Genomic DNA, 25,000 nt, shown 5'->3' on the forward strand with positions numbered 1-25,000 from the left:
GCTGGGGGGTCGGTTGGTGAGAGAGATGCAGGGCTGGAGAACGGGGAGTCTGATAGGAGAGGAGAGAAGGCCGTGGAAGAAAGAATAACGGTGGGGGGGAGAGGAGCACCAGAGGGAGGTGATAGATGGGCAAGGAGATAAGGTGAGAGGGGGAAAGGAGGATGGGGAATGGTGAAGGGGAGGGGGAACATTACTGGAAGTCTGAGAAATCAATGTTGCAGCCATCAGGTTGGAGGCTACCCAGACAGAATTCGAAGTACTGCTCCGCCAGCCCGAGTTTGGCCTCTAAAGGACGGGACGCCCCTCGACTCGAATGTCGAGAGGCCTCGACAGGGTGCATGCGGAGGGAATGAGTGCTCCCTCTGGTGGGGGAGTCGAGGGCCAGAGGGCACGATGGGATAATACGGGGAGAAGGCAGGAGACTGGGGGTTAAGAGGGATATGGGATCGAGCGGTGACAAAACGGCGGAGTGGACTCGATGGGCCAAGATGGCCGAGCTCTGCTCGTGCGACCTTACGGTCCAATCGCGGTGTGATTTACAGTGACCGGTGAACCTAGGGCACTGCCTTGTCTTTGGACCTGGGGGAGCAAACTGACGAGGTCACTGGAGGGCAGAGTACGAACACTTCACAGGCGCTGGCGGGAATCGAACCCGGGCTGCCTGTGCCGTGAACCGCGATGCTAACCGCTGCGCTACCGTTCTTCCCCCCCCCGGCGCTCTACGGGAGGAGCTCGTCGGGCCCGGGGCGGGGTAAGGTCCAAATGTCAAACGCAACGGCTAAGGCTCCCCTCCCCCTCCCAGGGGGACCCAGGGCACCCGAATCGATAAGAGGCCGCGTTGCGTTCGGGTTGTTTCAGGGATAGTTATTCCCCGCGCGCAGGCTCCAACATCGTGCCTGTAGACTTGAACAACTGGGGCTGCTTGTACGCGAAGCTTGGCCGCGGTTGAATATGGAAAGAGACCAATTTTAATGCATACGGTTAATCATTTTGTTTTAAATGGTTTTGAAGTTGCTCAGAAGCCGTGCAGAGAACACGGTCTCTTTAGGAACGGATTCCTAATGGGAGCGCTCGCCCGGGACGTCAGACAGGCCCCGTCCAATACCTGCCAAGCTGAATCTGTGCACAATTTGGTCTCAATGCTCCCTCTGCGGCTTAAATGCTTTCACAGCCTACTTGAGTTGACAAACTAACCCCCCACCCTCCCCAAGAAAAAAAATTCAACCAATTAACCGACTTAAATTCACACGCACGGAAAAAAAAAACCGAAGACGTGCCTTCACTCCAAGGGAGAATTATGATCTAGCCCGCTCCCAGAAGCATAACCTTTTATCTATATTTTCTAAATCTTCTGAAGCATTATTTCAAGAGGACTTTAAAGAACCTTCACTCTCCCTGATACAGAAGGCGGGCTTTCCTTGGGGGGCTCACCACCCATTTTATTTTAAATGTCCATTACCGTTCCGGCATGTCGGTCAGCGGCCGTCTCTACGGCAACGGTGAGGACCCTCTCCGCTCGGAGGGGCAGCACATCATGCTCCCCCTGGGGAGACTCCAACTTGACGGCATGGGCACCTCCTCCTTCCCTTTCTCCCACGGTCCACTCTCCTCTCCTGTCAGATTCCTTCCTCTCCAGCCCTTTACCTTTCCCACCCATCACCTCCCCCTGGTGTCCCTCCTCCTTCCCTTTCTCCCACGGTCCACTCTCCTCTCCTGTCAGATTCCTTCCTCTCCAGCCCTTTACCTTTCCCACCCATCACCTCCCCCTGGTGTCCCTCCTCCTTCCCTTTCTCCCACGGTCCACTCTCCTCTCCTATCAGATTCCTTCCTCTCCAGCCCTTTACCTTTCCCACACATCACCTCCCCCTGGTGTCCCTCCTCCTTCCCTTTCTCCCACGGTCCACTCTCCTCTCCTGTCAGATTCCTTCCTCTCCAGCCCTTTACCTTTCCCACCCATCACCTCCCCCTGGTGTCCCTCCTCCTTCCCTTTCTCCCACGGTCCACTCTCCTCTCCTATCAGATTCCTTCCTCTCCAGAGATGCTGCCTCGCCTGTCGAGTTCCCCCGGCGTCTTCTGTGCTGTTACTATTAAAGTGGACATTTTCCCCCTTGAACCTTTCCCAAAGAAAAGTTTTGTCAGTGACGGGCTGGGGGGAGCTGAGCAGTTGCTGGGAAGGGGAACTACTTCTGTCGTTGGGAGTCTGTGTCGATGGTGCGGGATCGAAAACAGTGGGAGTGGATGGCATTTGTGACTCCGTTTCTACAATTCACTCGGAACTTCTTGCTAAATTTAAGACCCAGTATTAATTGTGCTTTTTCAACAATTCAGGGGCATTTGAAAAGGGTAGTGCTATAGAGTAGCCCTGAATGAACTGTAGTACAGGGCTGATGGGCCACTCATACAGTCATAAAGAAGTACAGCACAGAAACAGGCCCTTCGGCCCATCTAGCCCATGCTGTACCATTTAAACTGCCTGTTCCCTTTGACCTTCACCCAGGACCATAGCCCCCCCATCCATCCGCAAAGCAAACAGCATTATGAAGGACCCCATGCACCCAATAGACAATAGGTGCAGAAGTAGACCATTCGGCCCTTCGAACCTGCACCGCCATTTTGAGATCGTGGCTGATCATTTACTATCAATACCCGGTTCCTGCCTTGTCCCCATATCCCTTGATTCCCCTATCGATAAGATACCTATCTAGCTCCTTCTTGAAAGCATCCAGAGAATTGGCCTCCACTGCCTTCCGAGGCAGTGCATTCCAGACCCCCCACAACTCTCTGGGAGAAGAAGTTTTTCCTTAACTCTGTCCTAAATGACCTACCCCTTATTCTCAAACCATGCCCTCTGGTACTGGACTCTCCCCGCATCTGGAACATAATTCCTGCCTCTATCTTGTCCAATCCCTTAATAATCTTATATGTTGCAATCAGATCCCCTCTCAATCTCCTTAATTCCAGTGTGTACAAGCCCAGTCTCTCTAACCTCTCTGCGTAAGACAGTCTGGACATCCCAGGAATTAACCTCTTGAATCTACGCTGCACTTCCTCTACAGCCAGGATGTCCTTCCTTAACCCTGGAGACCAAAACTGTACGCAATACTCCAGGTGTGGTCTCACCAGGGCCCTGTACAAATGCAAGAGGATTTCCTTGCTCTTGTACTCAATTCCCTTTGTAATAAAGGCCAACATTCCATTAGCCTTCTTCACTGCCTGCTGCACTTGCTCATCCACCTTCAGTGACTGATGAACAAGGACTCCTAGATCTCTTTGTATTTCTCCCTTACTTAACTTTACACCATTCAGATAATAATCTGCCTTCCTGTTCTTACTCCCAAAGTGGATTTCCTCACACTTATTCACATTAAACGTCATCTGCCAAGTATCTGCCCACTCACCCAGCCTATCCAAGTCACCCTGAATTCTCCTAACATCCTCATCACATGTCACACTGCCACCCAGCTTAGTATCATCAGCAAACTAAAATCAGCACCCCTCATACAAACTCTTCTCCCTCCTACCGTCTGGGAAAAGGCTCCGAAGCATTCGGGCTCTCACGACCAGACAGTGTAACAGTTTCTTCCCCCAAGCTATCAGACTCCTCAATACCCAGAGCCTGGACTGACACCTTACTGCCCTATTGTCCTGTTTATTATTTATTGTAATGCCTGCACTGTTTTGTGCACTTTATGCAGTCCTGGGTAGGTCTGTAGTCTAGTGTAGTTTTTTTTCTGCGTTGTTTTTTACGTAGTTCAGTCTAGTTTTTGTATTGTTTCATGTAACACCATGGTCCTGAAAAACGTCGTCTCATTTTCACTGTGTACCGTACCAGCAGTTATGATCGAAATGACAATAAAAGTGACTTGACTTGACTTGAAACTCGAGCTCACGTGCACCACTTGCATTGGCAGTTTGTTCCACACTCTCCCCGCCCTATGAGTGAATAATTTCCCCCCCCTCGTGTTCCCGTGGAAACATTTCACCTTTCACCCTTAACCCATGACCTCTGGTTGACGACCCCACCCAGCCTCAGCAGGGAAAAGCCCGCTTGCGTTTTGCCCCCCATAATCCGACTAACCTCCCCCCAGTCTTCTACATTCCAAGGAATAAACTCCTAACCTGTTCAGCCTTGTGACGCAGGTCCTCCGGGCCCGACAACATGCTTAGAAATTCAAGCTTGTCCACGTCTTTCCTGGAGGGAGACTGCTCCAGACCGGGCCTCGTGCACAACCCCACCTCCTGCCGCCCGCCACCAAAGGCCAATGCTCCAAAGGCTTTCCCCACGGCCCTATCTACCCGCGTCGCCACTTTCCGCGGCCTCCCGCTTTCCTTCCCGTCCCTCAGTCGGGAGTCATGCGGAACGGATTCCCTGAATCCCCCTGAGAATCCCGACCAGGAGTGCCATGACAGCGTTATCCCCATCGAGACAGTGGCCTTAAATAGCCGAAAACATGAGCCACCCACCTCCCCTCCTCGACGACCCAGCCCTGCTCTGCCACGGAGCAACATTCTGACGGAGCCGGACAGCTTCAGGATTGAAACTCTTGTGCTAAAATCTCTTACTGTTCTTTCTTAAATCTTCGCTTTCGGTGTCCCCCGGTATCTAACTTTACACACGTTACTGTAAACCCCAGAGGCCAGACAGGGAGAAAAAAAAAAATCACAATCTCCGCACCACAGGAAGTTCGAACGTAGAACACAACAGCACAGGAACAGGCCGTCCGGGGCCTACGATGTTGTGCTGAATCGGTTAAACGGGCAGCTGAACTAATCTATACTGCCGACACAATGTCCATATCCTTCCGTTTCCCCCACATTCATGGGCCTAACCAAGCATCTCTTAAAAATCCCTAATGTATCTGCCTCTATCACCACCCTTTTCAAGGCACTCACCACTACCTGGGTTAAAAAAAACTTGCCCCTCACACCTCCTTTGAAATTACCCCCCCCCCCTTCACCTTCAATGCATGCCCCCTGGTGTTGGGCATTTGAACCCTGGGGAAAACAGATACTCCCTGTCCACTCTGCCTCTCATAATCTTAGAAACCTCTGTCAGATCTCCCCCTCCCTCAACCTCAGCCACTCTCTCCAGGGAAAACAGCCCAAGTTCGTCCAGTCTCCCTTAGTGGCACAGGCCCTCCAGACCAGGCAGCGTCCTGCTGAAAACCCCCTTCTGCACCCTCCCCAAAGCCTTGACAATCTGTCCAGTGATGGGGTGGGGGGGGGACACGACCAGAACTGCAGGCAGTACCTCAGGCGTGGCCTAACGAGGCCACAGGTCAAAAGCTGGAGAGACTAGATAGAAATCTTTTCTTCTAATTTCAAAAAAAAAGGATATGGACTAGATTGAATTTTGTTTTAAATATACAGGTGTCCCCCCCCGCCCCCCTTTACAAAGGTAGAGCGCCCCTGTGAAACCTTTCTGAAGCCGAAATGGCCTAAAGCGAAGTACCATTGATTTATACGGGAAAAATCTTCGTGATGAGAAAACAGGTTACTGATGTAGGTCTTTTGTAAAAGCGAAGTGGGGCAGAGAGAACTTTCGTAAAGCGGGGGGGCTCCTGTATAGGTAACGTCGCAAGTACTCGGCAGGTCAGGCGGCGTCTGTGGGGGTGGGGGGGGGGAGAAACAGTCAACGTTGGAGGTCACGGAGCCTGGGTCTCGGACCTCCACAAAGATTATGCTTCTCTTCCCACAGATGCTGCCCGACTTGCTGAGCGCATCCCGTTTTCCTTCCCCCTGTGTGTGTGCGTGTTTCTCTCCCCCATATTTCCAGCATCTGCTTTTCCTTTTCGATTTTCACCGGTTTTATAAAGTCTGAATTTCTGCCAGTTCGAGGGGGCCTCTTGAGCCGCAGGCTCCCACATCCCTTTACCTCAGTCGCTGCCTTTTCTCATTCTGAGGAAGCGACGTTCCTTCCCTCCCCGGACATCCCCCCCCCCCCCCGCATTCAGGAGAGATCCCCGCTGTCGAAACTTCTGTGGGAAAATTCCAACTTTTGCCTCCACCTCCATCCAGGCTCTAACACTTGGGCACTCGACTTAAGGCTCCTGGCAAACTGCTGAGTTTCCAAAGCACACAAACGGCTGATAAAGGAAGTCGCGAGCGCGCCGACGAGGACAAGATCAAAATGGTCCGCGGGTACTGTACCTTTAGAGATGGTAGGGAAGTTTGTGGTGGTGATGATGGTTGTAGTGGGTGGTGGGGTGGTGGGTGCATCTACATGGTAAAAAGGAAAAAAAAATAAATAAAAACACACAAGAAGCACAAATATTTCGCAATGAAAATCACAGAAACGAAAAGTTTACGAATGAATGATAAATACAGTTTTTTTTTAAAACATGCTTTGTCTGATGGCTTTCTCAACAAATCTGTCCCCTTTTCTCTCCCCCCACCAAACTTATCCGTCCAGGACCCCGGGGGCTTTGATTGGGGAACGGGGAAGAAAATGTTCCTGTCAATCTGCAAGCCTCAGGCAACAGTTTAAATTTATCAGCGAAGGAGTCTGGAGTAGGATTTGAGACCAATGCTTTATCTGTGGTACCCTCTGGCTCACTGCTGTCCCCGGTTCCGGTTTCGATCCAGCTGGAAAGCAACTTGAGCATGGCCAGAACTGGCCCGAGGTGGAGAAGGGTCTTGTCAAAACCAGGCAGATACGTGACATCGCCGCCATTTTGTTTTGGCAGGGTGGGGGTGGGGGGGTGGGGTTCGTCAATTTGCATGGGGCCGACGGTTCTGATATTGCAAGATTCAAGAGCATTTAACGCGGGCAGGGGTAGAGGAGAGCAAAATAATTGCTGATCTGGATCCGAGGCCACGGCAAGATAAACCCAGAGAAGGGAGAGTACGCGGTAATAACTTTTTTTTTTAAAAAAACTGCACCTCGCCAGTGCTTCCTCCCTGACTCAAAGAATGCTTCCAGACGGAGGTGACAAAGCAACTGATCTGTTGGTCCGGGAAAGGTTTGCGCATTGAAGGCCCTCCGACAGAAACAGCTTGACGTCTGAGGCGCCAAGCGAGGCACGGCGACAGAACTTCGATGAGCTAGTTAGGGCGTCGAAAGTCACGGGGCGAACGGGGCGGGGAGGGATAATAAATCGGCCGTGATGGAATGGCGGAGCGGACTTGACGGGCTGAATGGCCTCCTATGTATGACGGTCTAGTCATCCATCAACTGCATCTACCTTCCCCCCCCCCCTTCACTCCTCCCACCGCGGGGGGGTTCAAAAACCTTCGCTAAGGGAAGGTCTTTCTTGACCCGAGACGACTGACGGGTCCTTCGCTTAAACAACACCCTCACTGGACTGTTGAGTACAACTTCAGTTTCTAGATGACTCCAAAGGACTGTTGGTTCCTTCGGGTTGTCACAGCTGGGGGAGGTAGGGGAGACAAGCTCAATCTACCCATTAAAGGCTTCCAAATAGCTTCAAACAGCCTCTGACAACCCAGTCCAGCTCCCGGCCTTCACGTGTGGCTCAGTGACTGAGCTGGGCCGAACCGTTTCTACCGACGGGAGAAGGGGGCAAAGGCGGGTCACTGGCGCCTCAAAACCAGTCGCTCCGGGCGGACGGGGGAGGGAGAACTCTGATCTCAAACCTCCGCTGTACCCGCTCGCGGGGGGGAGGCTCCGGGAGTGAGCCCCGAGGGGGAAAAATCCGGAGCTGGAGTCCCTGAGGCAGTCCGACGTCGAGTTCGATGCTGACCGGTGACTCCCAGTGCCGAACCGTATCGGTCTCTGCCGTTCCTCTGGGTTCGTCAGCTGTGTGGAGAGGGGGAGCCTGATACCCGGGGAACAGCTCTCTCTCCGTATCGTAGACAACCGGGACCCAATGGCTATGGTCAACCCTGCCTAATGGAGGACTCCCCCAACCCCCGCCACCCCCCCCACAAAGAACGGTTTTATTGGTGACTGGGCTGAAGCGTAACAGATTGCAGGCTGAGGCCCAGGAAATCACGATTAAGGGGAAATCTCCGCCTGACCTCAGGAAGCTATTGATTAGCATATTAATGATCTATCATTAGCATGTTATTAATTATTAACATGTTATTAATTATTCACATATTAATTATCAGCATAATATCAATTAGTTGTTATTAGTGGCTCTTCCCGACAATGTTATTTATTCAGCCTGGAACGGACACTCCCAGTCCTTTGAGCTGCGCGACCGATTTAACCCGTGTCTAATCGGGGGACAATTTACTATGACCAATTAACCTACCAACCGGTGCGTCTTTGGACTGGGGGGGGGGGGTGGGTAGGAAACCAGAAGGAAACCCCGCGGATCACGGGAGGGGGGGAGGGAGGACGTACAAACTCCTTATAGACAGCGGGGCGGGCATTGAACCCGGGTCGCCAGTACTCAGCACCACACCACCCTCAACATGAGAGGGTTTTAAACTTTTAACGGGGGTGGGGGGAGAGTCACGTGACGAAATGGAGCACCCTCTGAATTGTACCTCCCTAAGTTAGGATTGAAAATTTCAGGTCGAAGTTAATCAGTGACGGCCCGCTTATTTTTTTTTTGGGCCGAGCGAAACCTCTCTTAATATGAAAGTCTCGGTGCAAATACTGTTTACTGTCGAAACGAAACGGAGAGCTAACTAACGGTTAGTTGGGCCTTCGGCGCTTATCTGGGACGACTCTTAAAGGACAAAAGCTTATGGAGAGAACAGCCAGGATTGCGCTCGCTTTATTAGGCCGCTTAATTGGGACAGGAGGCTGCCGCAGAACGGCTTCTCACTGGCGTCAGCCTTGTGAACCCGTTAGACGCTGCACCGTGCCCGCAGCGAGCAGGTTTTTTGAACAGTGTCGGAGGTCTGGGCTCCGTGTTCAAACAGCAGCGATCTTCATCACTGACAGAAGGTGAGAGAAAAAAGGAGGAAGGACGACTCTGAACTGGTCAACGCCGGAGGAGCTCAGCAGGGACAGGCAGTTTCCACGAAGGGTCTCGGTCCAAAACATTGACTGTACTCTTCTCCGTAGACACTGCCCAGCCTGCTGAGCTCCTCCGGCGTTTCGTGCCTGCTGCCTGGATCTCCAACACCCGCAGATCTTCCGCCCTATTGCTTGAGGTCCGGACTAGATTTGCTCACTGTGGCTTCGAGCACCCAGGCCCGGAGATCGCCGGGAGTCAAAAACTAAACGGCTTCGCTACTCCGGCGGGTCGGGAAGGACGGAGAATTTGAAGGCGTCGACTACAATCCCGGATGCTAAACGGGAGACTTGGGAGGACCCGGCTTCCGAAAGCGTCGTACAAGGGCTGTCCGTTATCTACACTGGGAGTCTGATCTAGCTCATTTGCAGTCTGTTGAAAGAACGAGGCGCAGGATGAATTCCTCCATCGATAACCATCAGGAGCTGATACACAGTTTTATAGTAGTATTGGTAGTTTAATTCAGGGGTTCCCAACCTCAGTAGGGGTTGAGAACCCCCGTTCCGGTTTATATTGCATTTTACTGCATTTATACTGCATAGAAAATTCATCGTTTCTTACTCAGTTAAACATTAGTCTGACTTTTTTTTAAAAAATCCCTTTTTAACTCCTTCCATGAAACTCGGGCTTAATTGGGCTAAAATGGTCGAACCGCCAGGTTTGAAATAACTTCCTCGCTGGGCTGGGGTGGGGTGGGTGGGTGGGTGGAATTTGAAGAAAAAAAAACACCCCAGCAACGGAATGAAATCATCCTCAATTTGTCTGAGCTCCCTCCCGGCTGACTCCCTGTCACTAGTGACGGGGATACTGGCGAGAGAAATATCCCCCCCCACCCCACCCCACCTCCCTCCCACCACAGCCTGGCGGGCGATCACCACGCTCGTGTTGAGAAAGCCATCATCCAACTCTTTCGCAGGGGGCACATGCCAGGGCAGAAATGGCAGGGGGCTGCCTCTGAAGTTACTCAAACGGAAAAAGGGGGGGGGGGAAGAAGCATATGGAATGGTAACAGCCACAGAGCGAGGAGGGAGGCTCATGGAAATGACCGTTGTGTAAGTGCAAACGTAGTCGTTACTGTTCCCCCCTCAAGAGCATCAGAACCTGCTCCCCCAGCGGCAAAGCCATTCCGGCTCCCTGGCCCCCTGCTTCTCGTCTCCCAGGGAGACACCTCAGGGAGGTAGTACAGACCTTTCTTTTTTGTTTTGAATTCCGCCGCCACCCCTCCCCCCTTGCGGGCGGGAAGTGATTAAAGCCGGGACCGCGGTTATTTCTGCCGACTCCGCGCCCCGGCGCGGGAAGCGACGCCCCTTCGCGGCACGGCAGCAAGCTAAGAGCTTTGCCCGCAGAAACCCCACCCCCCTCCCCCCGCCCACCACCCCAGCGTGAACTATTAACGAGGTGACCGGCGTTGAACCGAGGGACCCACAGCCCGAAGGTCGTACAGGTCAACGTGAAAAGCACAGCTTCGGTATGTCCCGGCACCGAACACCCTGTTAAATAGTTTCACTTTTCTTTTACCCCCCCCCCACAAAAAAAAACACGCTAATATATTTACCTCAGGGGTGTGTGCTTACTCCACTGCTCTGCTCTCTCTATACCCCTGACCGTGTGGCTAGGGACGTGGGTAATGTCACTCACATGCGGTTGGGGGCCAGTCTGACTCAATTACACAGAGGGGCTTATAGCCGGCTTTTGAGTTCAGGGTTTGGAGCTCGATAAGATGCTTTTCCTTAAACGTTAGAAGTGGGTACCGAGGAGATGGGAGGGGTAAGTTTCGTTTTTACTCAGAGAATGTTGAGTGTGGAACGGGCTGCCGGTGACGGTGGTGGAGGCGGATACGATAGGGTCTTTTAAGAGACTCCTGGATAGGTACACGGAGCTTAGAAATATGGAGGGCTACCGGTAAAGCCGAGGTAGTTCTAAGGTAGGGATAGGCTGGGCACAGCTTTGTGGGCTGAAGGGCCAGTATAGTGTTGTAGGTTTTCCATGTCTCGACGTTAAACAGAGAGTGCTTAACTTCGTTTTATTCGCGAAAAGCTCCCGGCACGGCTCAGATACCGCCGTTAACCCTGGCAACGATGCAGCCATTGTTGGAGGAACCTCAGGCGGGACGGGAGGGTGCACAGGAGCGAGGCACGCCAGCTAGTCGAGTGGTGTCGCCCTCCGCGCCCGAAAGACGGAAGAGCTGACTGCGGACTTGGGGGAAGGGTAAGACGAGGGAACACAAGCCAGTCCTCGTAGAGGGCTCAGAAGCGGGGAGAGAGGGAGTGAGTTCATCTTCCCGGTTGTCAAGATCTCTGAGGATCTAACCCGGTCCCAACATTTCGGGGCAGCTTTTAAGAAGGCTTTTTTAGTGATCTCAGTTTCACAATACTTCAGCTTGTTTTGTACGTGCATCGTGAATTGTACCCCTGACGCCAAGTCAACGAATTTCACGACACATGCCAGCGATATTAAACCTGATTCTGATAAATAAGTTTTTCAAAAATATAGACTACTGAACATCTTTCTTTCAGAAAGAAAAGGCGGGTGAGATACTCCAAGATACTTTTTAACCATCGTTGGAAAATGCCGTTGTTAGCGTGAGCTGTGTGCTCTAATCTTAGAAGGAACAATTCACTGCAAGTTAATGACGTGGAATCTCCTTGTCAATTAAAAATGAACCTTTTTATCTCAGAATGCGGGGTACTGCGCTGTGACTTTACTCTGCACTATCGTAGTCCAGCGAGTATTCTGAAAACGTTTTATTTGGAGAATGACCGTGGGAGGGTGGGGTGGGGGAAGAGGAGGCGGGACGTCATCGTAACCCATTGAAAATTGAAAAGTCCTAGATAACATGATAGGAGAGTCCAGTACCAGAGGACATGGTTTGAGAATAAGGGGTAGGTCATTTAGGACAGAGTTAAGGAAAAACTTCTCCCAGAGAGTTGTGGGGGTCAGGAATGCACTGCCTGGGAAGGTAGCGGAGGACAATTCTCTGGATGCTTTCCAGAAGGAGCTAGATAGATATCTTATGGATAGGGGAATCAAGGGATATGGGGACAAGGCAGGAACCGGGTATTGATAGTAGATGATCAGCCATGATCTCAGAATGGCGGTGCAGGCACTAAGGGCCGAATGGTCTACTTCTGCACCTATTGTCTATAACAGGGGCTCACCCCCAGGCCCTTGGCTTGATGGTATAGATCAACATAGTTTGGGGAAACCCCCTGCCCCCCCCTCCAAGAGGAATCCCCTGTGAAGAGTAAGAAGTTCAGGTATGCACTCTCTCATATCGCAATGAACGGACTGAAACGTTTAATTTTAACCTACGGTTAAGCTGGGTCGTCGCCTTTGTCCGGCATCACGAAATGAATGACGTACTTCTGGATGGCGGAGTGTGGACACGATGCGAAGATCGGTGGAGTGGGGCCGGTGGCGTCGCAGGAGCGGGGGGGAAACCCGTGGGGGGGGATACAGGCAGGTTCGGAAAACGGGCCAAGGAGCGGAAGATGGAATGCAGTGTTGGGAAGCGTACGGTCATCCACTTTGGACGAAGGAGTACAGACTATTTTCGAAACGGGAGAAAACAGTGTTTGATGGCTCTGGGCCTGTACTTGTCGGAGAATTAGAAAGAATGGGGACAGGGGAGCTGAAGGACTCATTGAATCCTATTGAAAATGGAAAGGCCTGGATAGAGTGGGTGTGGAGAGGATGTTTCCTATAGTGGGGGAGTCTCAGACCAGAGGACACAGATAGAGTGGGTGTGGAGAGGATGTTTCCTATAGTGGGGGAGTCTCAGACCAGAGGACACAGATAGAGTGGATGTGGAAAGGATGTTTCCTATAGTGGGGGAGTCTAGGTCCAGAGGACACAGATAGAGTGGATGTGGAGAGGATGTTTCCTATAGTGGGGGAGTCTCAGACCAGAGGACACAGATAGAGTGGGTGTGGAGAGGATGTTTCCTATAGTGGGGGAGTCTAGGACCAGAGGGCACAGATAGAGTGGATGTGGAGAAGATGTTTCCTATAGTGGGGGAGTCTAGGACCAGAGGACACAAATAGAGTGGGTGTGGAGAGGATGTTTCCTATCGTGGGGGAGTCTAGGACCAGATGGAACAGATAGAGTGGATGTGGAAAGGATGTTTCCTATAGTGGGGGAGTCTAGGACCAGAGGACACAGATAGAGTGGATGTGGAAAGGATGTTTCCTATAGTGGGGGAGTCTAGGACCAGAGGACACAGATAGAGTGGATATGGAGAGGATGTTTCCTATAGTGGGGGAGTCGAGGACCAGAGGACACTGATAGTGTGGATGTGTAGAAGATCTTTCCTTTAGTGGGGGAGTCTAGGACCAGAGGACACAGATAGAGTGGATGTGGAGAGGATGTTTCCTATAGTAGGGGAGTCTAGGACCGGAGGACACAGATAGAGTGGGTGTGGAGAGGATGTTTCCTATAGTGGGGGCGTCTAGGACCAGAGGACACAGATACAGTGGATATGGAGAGGATGTTTCCTATAGTGGGGGAGTCTAGGACCAGAGGACACAGGTAGAGTGGATGTGGAAAGGATGTTTCCTATAGTGGGGGAGTCTAGGACCAGAGGACACAGATAAGAGTGGATATGGAGAGGATGTTTCCTATAGTGGGGGTAGTCTAGGACCAGAGGACACAGATAGAGTGGATGTGGAGAGGATGTTTCCTATAGTGGTGGAGTCGAGGACCAGAGGACACAGATAGAGTGGATGTGGAGAGGATGTTTCCTATAGTGGGGAGTCTAGGACCAGAGGGCACAGATAGAATGGGTGTGGAGAGGATGTTTCCTATAGTGGGGGAGTCTAGGACCAGAGGACACAGATAGAGTGGATGTGGAGAGGATGTTTCCTATAGTGGGGGTAGTCTAGGACCAGAGGGCACAGATAGAGTGGATGTGGAGAGGATGTTTCTATAGTGGGGGAGTCTAGGACCAGAGGATACAGATAGAGTGGGTGTGGAGAGGATGTTTCCTATAGTGGGAGAGTCTAGGACCAGAGGACACAGATGGTGGGTGTGGAGAGGATGTTCCCTATAGTGGGGGAGTCTAGGACCAGAGGACACAGATAGAGTGGATGTGGAGAGGATGTTTCCTATAGTGGGGGTAGTCTAGGACCAGAGGGCACAGATAGAGTGGTTGTGGAGAGGATGTTTCTACAGTGGGGGAGTCTAGGACCAGAGGACACAGATAGAGTGGGTGTGGAGAGGATGTTTCCTATAGTGGGGGAGTCTAGGACCAGAGGACACAGATAGAGTGGATGTGGAGAGGATGTTTCCATAGTGGGGGAGTCTAGGACCAGAGGACACAGATAGAGTGGATGTGGAGAGGATATTTCCTATAGTGGGGGAGTCTAGGACCAGAGGACACAGATAGAGTGGGTGTGGAGAGGATGTTTCCTATAGTGGGGGAGTCTAGGACCAGAGGACACAGATTGAGTGGATGTGGAGAGGATGTTTCCTATCGTGGGGGAGTCTAGGACCAGAGGACACAGATAGAGTGGATGTGGAGAGGATGTTTCCTATAGTGGGGGAGTCTGGGACCAGAGGACACAGATAGAGTAGATGTGGAGAGGATATTTCCTATAGTGGGGGAGTCTAGGACCTGAGGACACAGATACAGTGGGTGTGGAGAGGATATTTCCTATAGTGGGGGAGTCTGGGACCAGAGGACACTGGTAGAGTGGATGTGGAGAGGATGTTTCCTATAGTAGGGGAGTCTAGGACCGGAGGGCACAGATAGAGTGGGTGTGGAGAGGATGTTTCCTATACTGGGAGAGTCTAGGACCAGAGGACACAGATGGTGGATGTAGAGAGGATATTTCCTATAGTGGGGGAGTCTAGGACCAGAGGACACAGATAGAGTGGATGTGGAGAGGATGTTTCCTATAGTGGGGGGAGTCTAGGACCAGAGGGCACAGATAGAGTGGATGTGGAGAGGATGTTTCCTATAGTGGGGGAGTCTAGGACCAGAGGACACAGATAGAGTGGATGTGGAGAGGATGTTTCCTATAGTGGGGGAGTCTAGGACCAGAGGACACTGATAGAGTGGATGTGGAGAGGATGTTTCCTATAGTGGTGGAGTCGAGGACCAGAGGACACAGATAGAGTGGAAGTGGAGAGGATGTTTCCTATAGTGGGGAGTCTAGGACCAGAGGGCACAGATAGAATGGGTGTGGAGAGGATGTTTCCTATAGTGGGGGAGTCTAGGACCAGAGGACACAGATGGAGTGGATGTGGAGAGGATGTTTCCTATAGAGGGGGAGTCTAGGACCAGAGGGCACAGATAGAGTGGGTGTGGAGAGGATGTTTCCTATAGTGGGGGAGTCTAGGACCAGAGGACACAGATACAGTGGATATGGAGAGGATGTTTCCTATAGTGGGGGAGTCTAGGACCAGAGGACACAGATAGAGTGGATGTGGAAAGGATGTTTCCTATAGTGGGGGAGTCTAGGACCAGAGGACACAGATAAGAGTGGATATGGAGAGGATGTTTCCTATAGTGGGGGTAGTCTAGGACCAGAGGACACAGATAGAGTGGATGTGGAGAGGATGTTTCCTATAGTGGTGGAGTCGAGGACCAGAGGACACAGATAGAGTGGATGTGGAGAGGATGTTTCCTATAGTGGGGAGTCTAGGACCAGAGGGCACAGATAGAATGGGTGTGGAGAGGATGTTTCCTATAGTGGGGGAATCTAGGACCAGAGGACACAGATCGAGTGGATGTGGAGAGGATGTTTCCTATAGTGGGGGAGTCTAGGACCAGAGGACACAGATGGAGTGGATGTGGAGAGGATGTTTCATATAGAGGGGGAGTCTAGGACCAGAGGACACAGATAGAGTGGATGTGGAGAGGATGTTTCCTATAGTGGGGGTAGTCTAGGACCAGAGGGCACAGATAGAGTGGATGTGGAGAGGATGTTTCTATAGTGGGGGAGTCTAGGACCAGAGGATACAGATAGAGTGGGTGTGGAGAGGATGTTTCCTATACTGGGAGAGTCTAGGACCAGAGGACACAGATGGTGGATGTGGAGAGGATGTTTCCTATAGAGGGGGAGTCTAGGACCAGAGGACACAGATAGAGTGGATGTGGAGAGGATGTTTCCTATAGTGGGGAGTCTAGGACCAGAGGGCACAGATAGAATGGGTGTGGAGAGGATGTTTCCTATAGTGGGGGAATCTAGGACCAGAGGACACAGATCGAGTGGATGTGGAGAGGATGTTTCCTATAGTGGGGGAGTCTAGGACCAGAGGACACAGATAGAGTGGATGTGGAGAGGATGTTTCCATAGTGGGGGAGTCTAGGACCAGAGGACACAGATAGAGTGGATGTGGAGAGGATATTTCCTATAGTGGGGGAGTCTAGGACCAGAGGACACAGATAGAGTGGGTGTGGAGAGGATGTTTCCTATAGTGGGGGAGTCTAGGACCAGAGGACACAGATTGAGTGGATGTGGAGAGGATGTTTCCTATCGTGGGGGAGTCTAGGACCAGAGGACACAGATAGAGTGGATGTGGAGAGGATGTTTCCTATAGTGGGGGAGTCTGGGACCAGAGGACACAGATAGAGTAGATGTGGAGAGGATATTTCCTATAGTGGGGGAGTCTAGGACCTGAGGACACAGATACAGTGGGTGTGGAGAGGATATTTCCTATAGTGGGGGAGTCTGGGACCAGAGGACACTGGTAGAGTGGATGTGGAGAGGATGTTTCCTATAGTAGGGGAGTCTAGGACCGGAGGGCACAGATAGAGTGGGTGTGGAGAGGATGTTTCCTATACTGGGAGAGTCTAGGACCAGAGGACACAGATGGTGGATGTAGAGAGGATATTTCCTATAGTGGGGGAGTCTAGGACCAGAGGACACAGATAGAGTGGATGTGGAGAGGATGTTTCCTATAGTGGGGGGAGTCTAGGACCAGAGGGCACAGATAGAGTGGATGTGGAGAGGATGTTTCCTATAGTGGGGGAGTCTAGGACCAGAGGACACAGATAGAGTGGATGTGGAGAGGATGTTTCCTATAGTGGGGGAGTCTAGGACCAGAGGACACTGATAGAGTGGATGTGGAGAGGATGTTTCCTATAGTGGTGGAGTCGAGGACCAGAGGACACAGATAGAGTGGATGTGGAGAGGATGTTTCCTATAGTGGGGAGTCTAGGACCAGAGGGCACAGATAGAATGGGTGTGGAGAGGATGTTTCCTATAGTGGGGGAGTCTAGGACCAGAGGACACAGATGGAGTGGATGTGGAGAGGATGTTTCCTATAGAGGGGGAGTCTAGGACCAGAGGGCACAGATAGAGTGGGTGTGGAGAGGATGTTTCCTATAGTGGGGGAGTCTAGGACCAGAGGACACAGATACAGTGGATATGGAGAGGATGTTTCCTATAGTGGGGGAGTCTAGGACCAGAGGACACAGATAGAGTGGATGTGGAAAGGATGTTTCCTATAGTGGGGGAGTCTAGGACCAGAGGACACAGATAAGAGTGGATATGGAGAGGATGTTTCCTATAGTGGGGGTAGTCTAGGACCAGAGGACACAGATAGAGTGGATGTGGAGAGGATGTTTCCTATAGTGGTGGAGTCGAGGACCAGAGGACACAGATAGAGTGGATGTGGAGAGGATGTTTCCTATAGTGGGGAGTCTAGGACCAGAGGGCACAGATAGAATGGGTGTGGAGAGGATGTTTCCTATAGTGGGGGAATCTAGGACCAGAGGACACAGATCGAGTGGATGTGGAGAGGATGTTTCCTATAGTGGGGGAGTCTAGGACCAGAGGACACAGATGGAGTGGATGTGGAGAGGATGTTTCATATAGAGGGGGAGTCTAGGACCAGAGGACACAGATAGAGTGGATGTGGAGAGGATGTTTCCTATAGTGGGGGTAGTCTAGGACCAGAGGGCACAGATAGAGTGGATGTGGAGAGGATGTTTCTATAGTGGGGGAGTCTAGGACCAGAGGATACAGATAGAGTGGGTGTGGAGAGGATGTTTCCTATACTGGGAGAGTCTAGGACCAGAGGACACAGATGGTGGATGTGGAGAGGATGTTTCCTATAGAGGGGGAGTCTAGGACCAGAGGACACAGATAGAGTGGGTGTGGAGAGGATGTTTCCTATAGTGGGGGAGTCTAGCACCAGAGGACACAGATAGAGTGGATGTGGAGAGGATGTTTCCTATAGTGGGGGTAGTCTAGGACCAGAGGGCACAGATAGAGTGGATGTGGAGAGGATGTTTCTATAGTGGGGGAGTCTAGGACCAGAGGACACAGATAGAGTGGGTGTGGAGAGGATGTTTCCTATAGTGGGGGAGTCTAGGACCAGAGGACACAGATAGAGTGGATGTGGAGAGGATGTTTCCATAGTGGGGGAGTCTAGGACCAGAGGACACAGGTAGAGTGGGTGTGGAGAGGATGTTTCCTATAGTGGGGGAGTCTAGGACCAGAGGACACAGATAGAGTGGGTGTGGAGAGGATATTTCCTATAGTGGGGGAGTCTAGGACCAGAGGACACAGATAGAGTGGGTGTGGAGAGGATGTTCCCTATAGTGGGGGAGTCTAGGACCAGAGGACACAGATAGAGTGGATGTGGAGAGGATGTTTCCTATAGTGGGGGAGTCTAGGACCAGAGGACACAGATAGAGTGGATGTGCAGAGGATGTTTCCTGTAGTGGGGGGAGACTAGGACCAGAGGACACAGATAGAGTGGATGTGGAGAGGATGTTTCTATAGTGGGGGAGTCTAGGACCAGAGGACACAGATAGAGTGGGTGTGGAGAGGATGTTTCCTATAATGGGGGAGTCTAGGACCAGAGGACACAGATAGAGTGGATGTGGAGAGGATGTTTCCTATAGTGGGGGAGTCTAGCACCAGAGGACACAGATAGAGTGGATGTGCAGAGGATGTTTCCTGTAGTGGGGGGAGACTAGGACCAGAGGACACAGATAGAGTGGATGTGGAGAGGATGTTTCTATAGTGGGGGAGTCTAGGACCAGAGGACACAGATAGAGTGGGTGTGGAGAGGATGTTTCCTATAATGGGGGAGTCTAGGACCAGAGGACACAGATAGAGTGGGTGTGGAGAGGATGTTTCCTATAATGGGGGAGTCTAGGACCAGAGGACACAGATAGAGTGGATGTGGAGAGGATATTTCCTATAGTGGGGGGTGGCTAGGACCAGAGAGGTACAGTTTCAGAGTAGAGGGTCGTCCACTTAGAACAGGGCCGAGGAGGAATTTCTTCAGCCGGAGAGTGGTGAGTCTGTGGACTTTGTTGCCACGGACGGCTGTGGAGGCCGAGTCACTGGGTAGATTGAAGGCCGAGGTTGATAGGTTCTTGATGTGTTATGGAGATAAGGCAGGAGAATGAGGGTTGCGAGGGTTGATAAATCAGCCACGATGGAATGGTAGTGCAGACTCGACGGGCCGAATGACCTAATTCTGCTCCCACACTTTATGGACTAATCCTTATTTTTCATTCTAGTTTCTGGCAACAGAATTACCATGATCAGCACGGATAAAAAGATTTAACCAGCTGCCTTTCGGATATTTCTGATTTAACTCGGACCTTGACTCTGCTCTTGCGTCTGAAAAAAGAGCGGAAGCTGTTAAAGGGAATAATCTGTATTATTCAGATCTTTTTTCCCTCGCTTGCTTGAAGAGCAAACACTAATTCCATGGGGGGAGGGAGGGGTTGTGCTCGGTTAAACTTGATGAAGTCTAACAGCCCGTGTAGAGCCTGACAGCGCGAGGGAGCGAGCTATCGCCAGCTGGGGGTGTGTGCGACCGGATTAACGATCAGCTCACTGGCCAGGCTAATTTAGTGACTTCGCTCAGCAACTCTTCCGGGCCAGTGACCCACCGGCGCTGTGTTTTATTTTACCAAAAGCAAAAAAAAGAAAGAGCTCATTAAACCCAGCAAACAAAAAAAAAACAAACGAACAAGACAGTCGAGCTGGTTCACTGACGTTGCTGTTCCCAGGAAAGGATCTGAATCGCTTCCTTTCCGTTCAGGGCACAGCGGACGGCGCGTTGTGCAGGGAGGTAGGCCGCTCAGCCCATCGAGCCCATGCTGGGCAACCATTTCCACTGACCCTACGTGCACCGTTCCCCATTTTTCATCTCCCCAGATTCCCGCCAATCCCCCCCAGAATTTTGTTTCTTTGGACGACTCCTTAATTTAATTTAGACGTGCGAGGGGTGATCGAGAAGCTCGTGGCCTAAGGTAGAAGGGGTCGATTTTAGAAACCCTTCAGCACGTTTAGTTTTCCTACATTTACAGCCCATTGTCGATACTCTTCGGAAATGGCCTGGCTGTCCGCGGAGGCATAACCAGGACTTGTGATCCGGCACCGGCCGCTCGTATGACTGTCCACCACCGGCTGTCATGGCTACAGGTGACCAGGGCTAAGCAGGCGCTTCACCTCGCTCAAGGGTGGCCTGTGGGCTTAGCGGAGTGAAGGAGCGTCTCCACCCCCGCCGCACTGGCAGTAGAGGACAGTCCGTTGTTGGGATTGGGTGAGAGCATTCAAACCCTTAATGGTGCGTTTTGTAGACCTTCCTGCTCAGCAGGTTCCTTAAGGATGTCACAGCCGGGGGAAGGGGGCTAGTCCCACTCCCTATTAAACGCTCCCAACGGCGTGCACCTCAAATATCCTCCGACAACCCAGTCCAGCTCCCGGCCTTCACGTGAGGCTCAGCCACCAAGCCCGGCGGAACTGTTTCTACCGACGGGAGAAGGGGGCAAAGGAGGGTCACTGGCGCCTCAAAACCAGTCGCTCCGGGCGGACGGGGCTCGTCGGGCCGCGGTCGGCAGCTCGTCCGGGAGAAGGAAAACTCTGATCTCAAACCTCCGCTGTACCCGCTCGCGGGGGAGACTCCGGGAGTGAACCCCGAGGGGGGAAATCCGGAGCTGGAGTCCCTGAGGCAGTCTGACGTCGAGTTCGACGCTGACCGGCGACTCCCGGTGCCGAACCGTATCGGTCTCTGTCGTTCCTCTGGGTTCATCGTCTGGGGGGAGAGGGGGAGCCTGATACACGGGGAACAGCTCGCTCTCCGTATCGTACTGCGCAGGGTTGTGTATCTAGATAGTGGGACGCAACATCCACGGTCCAGCTTTCTAAGCATTAACTTGTTTGTGTTAATGGTAATTCCTGAGCTGGGTCTGGCTTTGAATAATCATCAGATACAGGACAGCAAGGTGGGCTGATGGATAGTGTGTTGGGGGGGGTCTCTACCCACTGCTGGAAAGGAATGAAAACTTTAGCCTTCCCTCCGCTAGCCTGCGGGTCACCCCCTCGGGCGGGGTGTAGCACCCGCTCAGCACTCCCCCCGCCCCGCCACCCCGATCAGGGTCACGTGAACCCGTGGGTCGTACCGGCATCGTAAGTCCTGGTACAGAGACCACCGACAATCCCTGAGGAGTACTGACAATGGGCTGGGGCTGGAGGGGTGGGGGGGTCACCCGTCTCGCAAAGACACACGCACACCGCCCGGAAGGAGGCGACCACACAAACCAACTCGGTAGGAAGGATTTGCCAGGATCAAGCATGGTCACGGAAAGATGGCGATCGCCCACGTCGTCGCACGACAGGGCGCACATTGATGACGCCATATGACGTCACGTGACGCGACGGTTTATTTATGGCCGATATAATTTCTTCCTGTGTCTTGCTGTACTTGCCCGGTTTTGTGGTGTGCCGTCTTCCACTGATCCCGTTCGCACTGACTGAGCGAGCCCACAAGAAACCGAACCTCGGGGGTAGTGGCAGATTTGGCGATAGATTTACTCCGAACTTCGAGTGAGCAGACTCAACCGCTATCAAGTCCAATTTCAGGTCGACCCGTCGGCCCTGTTTTTTTTCCCCACCGTGAGTCGCAACTGAGTTTCTCCAATAGGGCCAATGAGGGCACCGTGGAGCCAAGGGGAATCACGGGGGGGCCTCCCTTACCCTCCATCCTGAGCTGGGCCCTGAGTACATCATCCAGGATCCCTCCCGTCCATCCATCCGGCGTCCTCTTTGACTTTCTACCGTCGGGCTGGAGGCTCCGAGGCTTCTGAGCTCCCGGCCGCACCGCCTTGGAAGCGCCGCCGGTTAATCCGTCCCGTCTCCGAATGCACTTTAGTTCATTATTTATGTAAAAGATCTGCAGGTTTTACCCTTGCTGTCGTAAGTTATCGCGTGTTATGTATACTACCGTGCTTTACCGTTCAGAGAAACGCTGTCTTCTTTCTATATACATATATATTCCTTATTCACTGACTCACTCACGGGACGCGGGCGTCGCCAGCTATCGCCCATCCCCAGTTGCCCTCGAGAAGGCGGCGATGAGCTGCCGCCGCGGTCCCCGAGGTGTGGGGGGACACCCACGGTGCTGTCAGGGAGGGGTTTCCGTGATCCTGACCCGGCGGCAGTGAGGGGACGGCGATAGGTTTCCGAGTCAGGGTGGTGAGTGACCGGGAGGGGGATTTCCGAGTGGGGGTGTTCCCAGGGATCGGCTGTTCCCGTCCTTCTAGGCGGTGGTGGCCGTGGGTCTGGGAGGGGCTGCCCGAGGAACTTCGGTGTGTTGTCGCAGGGCGTCCGGTAGACAGGACACACTGCGGCAACTGTCCGTCGATGGTGGGGGACGGGGTAACGATCGAGGGGGCTGCCTGGTACTGGGTGGTGTCGAGCTTTCTGACTGTTGACGGAGCTGCCCTCACCCAGGGGGGGTCGGATGGTGGGGAACGGGGTAACGATCGAGGGGGCTGCCTGGTGTCGAGCTTTCTGAGTGTTGACGGAGCCGCCCTCACCCAGGGGGGGTCGGATGGTGGGGAACGGGGTAACGATCGAGGGGGCTGCCTGGTACTGGGTGGTGTCGAGCATTCTGAGTGTTGACGGAGCTGCCCTCACCCAGGGGGGGTCGGATGGTGGGGGACGGGGTAACGATCGAGGGGGCTGCCTGGTACTGGGTGGTGTCGAGCATTCTGAGTGTTGACGGAGCTGCCCTCACCCAGGGGGGGTCAGATGGTGGAGGAAGGGGTAACGATCGAGGGGGCTGCCTGGTGTCGAGCTTTCTGAGTGTTGACGGAGCTGCCCTCACCCAGGGGGGGTCGGATGGTGGGGAAGGGGTAACGATCGAGGGGGCTGCCTGGTACTGGGTGGTGTCGAGCTTTCTGAGTGTTGACGGAGCTGCCCTCACCCAGGGGGGGTCGGATGGTGGGGGAAGGGGTAACGATCGAGGGGGCTGCCTGGTGTCGAGCTTTCTGAGTGTTGACAGAGCTGCCCTCACCCGGGGGGGGTCGGATGGTGGGGGACGGGGTAACGATCGAGGGGGCTACCTGGTACTGGGTTGTGTCGAGCTTTCTGAGTGTTGACGGAGCTGCCCTCACCCGGGGGGGGTCGGATGGTGGGGGACGGGGTAACGATCGAGGGGGCTGCCTGGCACTGGGTGGTGTCAAGCTTTCTGAGTGTTGACGGAGCTGCCCTCACCCGGGGGGGGGGGGGGGGTCGGATGGTGGAGGAAGGGGTAACTATCGAGGGGGCTGCCTGGTGTCGAGCTTTCTGAGTGTTGATGGAGCTGCCCTCACCCGGGGGGGGGTCGGATGGTGGGGGAAGGGGTAACGATCGAGGGGGCTGCCTGGTGTCGAGCTTTCTGAGTGTTGACGGAGCTGCCCTCACCCAGGGGGGGTCGGATGGTGGGGGAAGGGGTAACGATCGAGGGGGCTGCCTGGTGTCGAGCTTTCTGAGTGTTGACGGAGCTGCCCTCACCCAGGGGGGGTCGGATGGTGGGGGAAGGGGTAACGATCGAGGGGGCTGCCTGGTGTCGAGCTTTCTGAGTGTTGAAGGAGCTGCCCTCACCCAGGGGGGGTCGGATGGTGGGGGACGGGGTAACGATCGAGGGGGCTGCCTGGCACTGGGTGGTGTCAAGCTTTCTGAGTGTTGACGGAGCTGCCCTCACCCGGGGGGGGAGGGGGTCGGATGGTGGGGGAAGGGGTAACGATCGAGGGGGCTGCCTGGTGTCGAGCTTTCTGAGTGTTGACGGAGCTGCCCTCACCCAGGCGAGGGGCGAGTCTTCCATCACACTCCCGACCTGAGCCTCGTCGATGGTGGGCAGGCTCCGGGGAGTCCGGAGGAGAGTTACAGGCCGCGGGACCTGCTCTGGTAGCCATGGTGTTCAGACCAGTTCATTTTCCCGTCAATGGTGACCCCCAGGATGTCGACAGTAGGGGAGTCAGTGGTGGTGATGTTGTATATATTTATATAGTGTAATGATTTAACCCTTGACGTAACTTGGACACCAGCAGGAATCGAATGTCAGGGTAGTCCATGGTGACATGGATGTCCGTTGATAATAAACTCACTTTACTTGGCAAACGCAGCCCTGCGACTCGTCTGGGTGGGGAATTGGGAGAGCGCGACTGGAGACGGGTTGGCAGCCCCGCCTTGACAGGGGATCGCTCCGAGACGTGACGGGGGGGGGGGAACGGGGGGACGGGGACGCAGTTAAACTCCCAGCCTCACGACACGGCGAACAGGCATCCACGAAGACCGCAGAAGGGGCGGCATTTACCGAGGGAAGACGGCAGCCTTCACGCCTTGCTTCGCTCGGCAGAGGGGACCGGCTGTTCTTAACTGGGCGGAAGGTGAAATAGAGATGCTTCTGGAACAAAGTTTCTGTAAACACCGGAACGGAGAGGGAGACTCGACAGGAAACAAAATTGCACGAGTCAGAATCAGGGTTACTGTCACTGGCCGTGATGTGAAGTTTGTCGACCTACACCGAAACGTGCCGCGTTGTGCGGACCAGAAGGCGCAAGCAGAGTGGGTGTGGAGAGTACATTTCCTATAGTGGGGGAGTCTAGCACCAGAGGACACAGATGGAGTGGATGTGGAGATGATGATTCCTATAGTGGGGGAGTCTAGGACCAGAGGACACAGATAGAGTGGGTGTGGAGAGGATGTTTCCTATAGCGAGGGAGTCTAGGACCAGAGGACACAAATAGAGTGGATGTTGAGAGGATGTTTCCTATAGTGGGGGAGTCTAGGATCAGAGGACACAGATGGAGTGGATGTGGAGAGGATGTT

General features: G+C 53.3%; 1 protein-coding gene across 1 annotated transcript in view; it reads right to left on the minus strand.

The window, feature by feature from the left end:
* The window catches only part of LOC132385724 (cell adhesion molecule 1-like), a gene marked incomplete at its 5' end in the record, with an annotated part of 249,591 nt that overhangs the window by 138,609 nt on the left and 85,982 nt on the right, over positions 1–25,000 (minus strand). Inside the window, one exon of the mRNA XM_059957930.1 lies at positions 6,151–6,219. Within this exon, the coding sequence (XP_059813913.1) occupies positions 6,151–6,219 (69 nt within the window). The remainder of the gene's footprint in view (positions 1–6,150; positions 6,220–25,000) is intronic.

The sequence above is a fragment of the Hypanus sabinus genome, assembly GCF_030144855.1.
Source record: "Hypanus sabinus isolate sHypSab1 chromosome X2 unlocalized genomic scaffold, sHypSab1.hap1 SUPER_X2_unloc_11, whole genome shotgun sequence".
NCBI classification, from domain to species: Eukaryota; Metazoa; Chordata; class Chondrichthyes; order Myliobatiformes; family Dasyatidae; genus Hypanus; species Hypanus sabinus.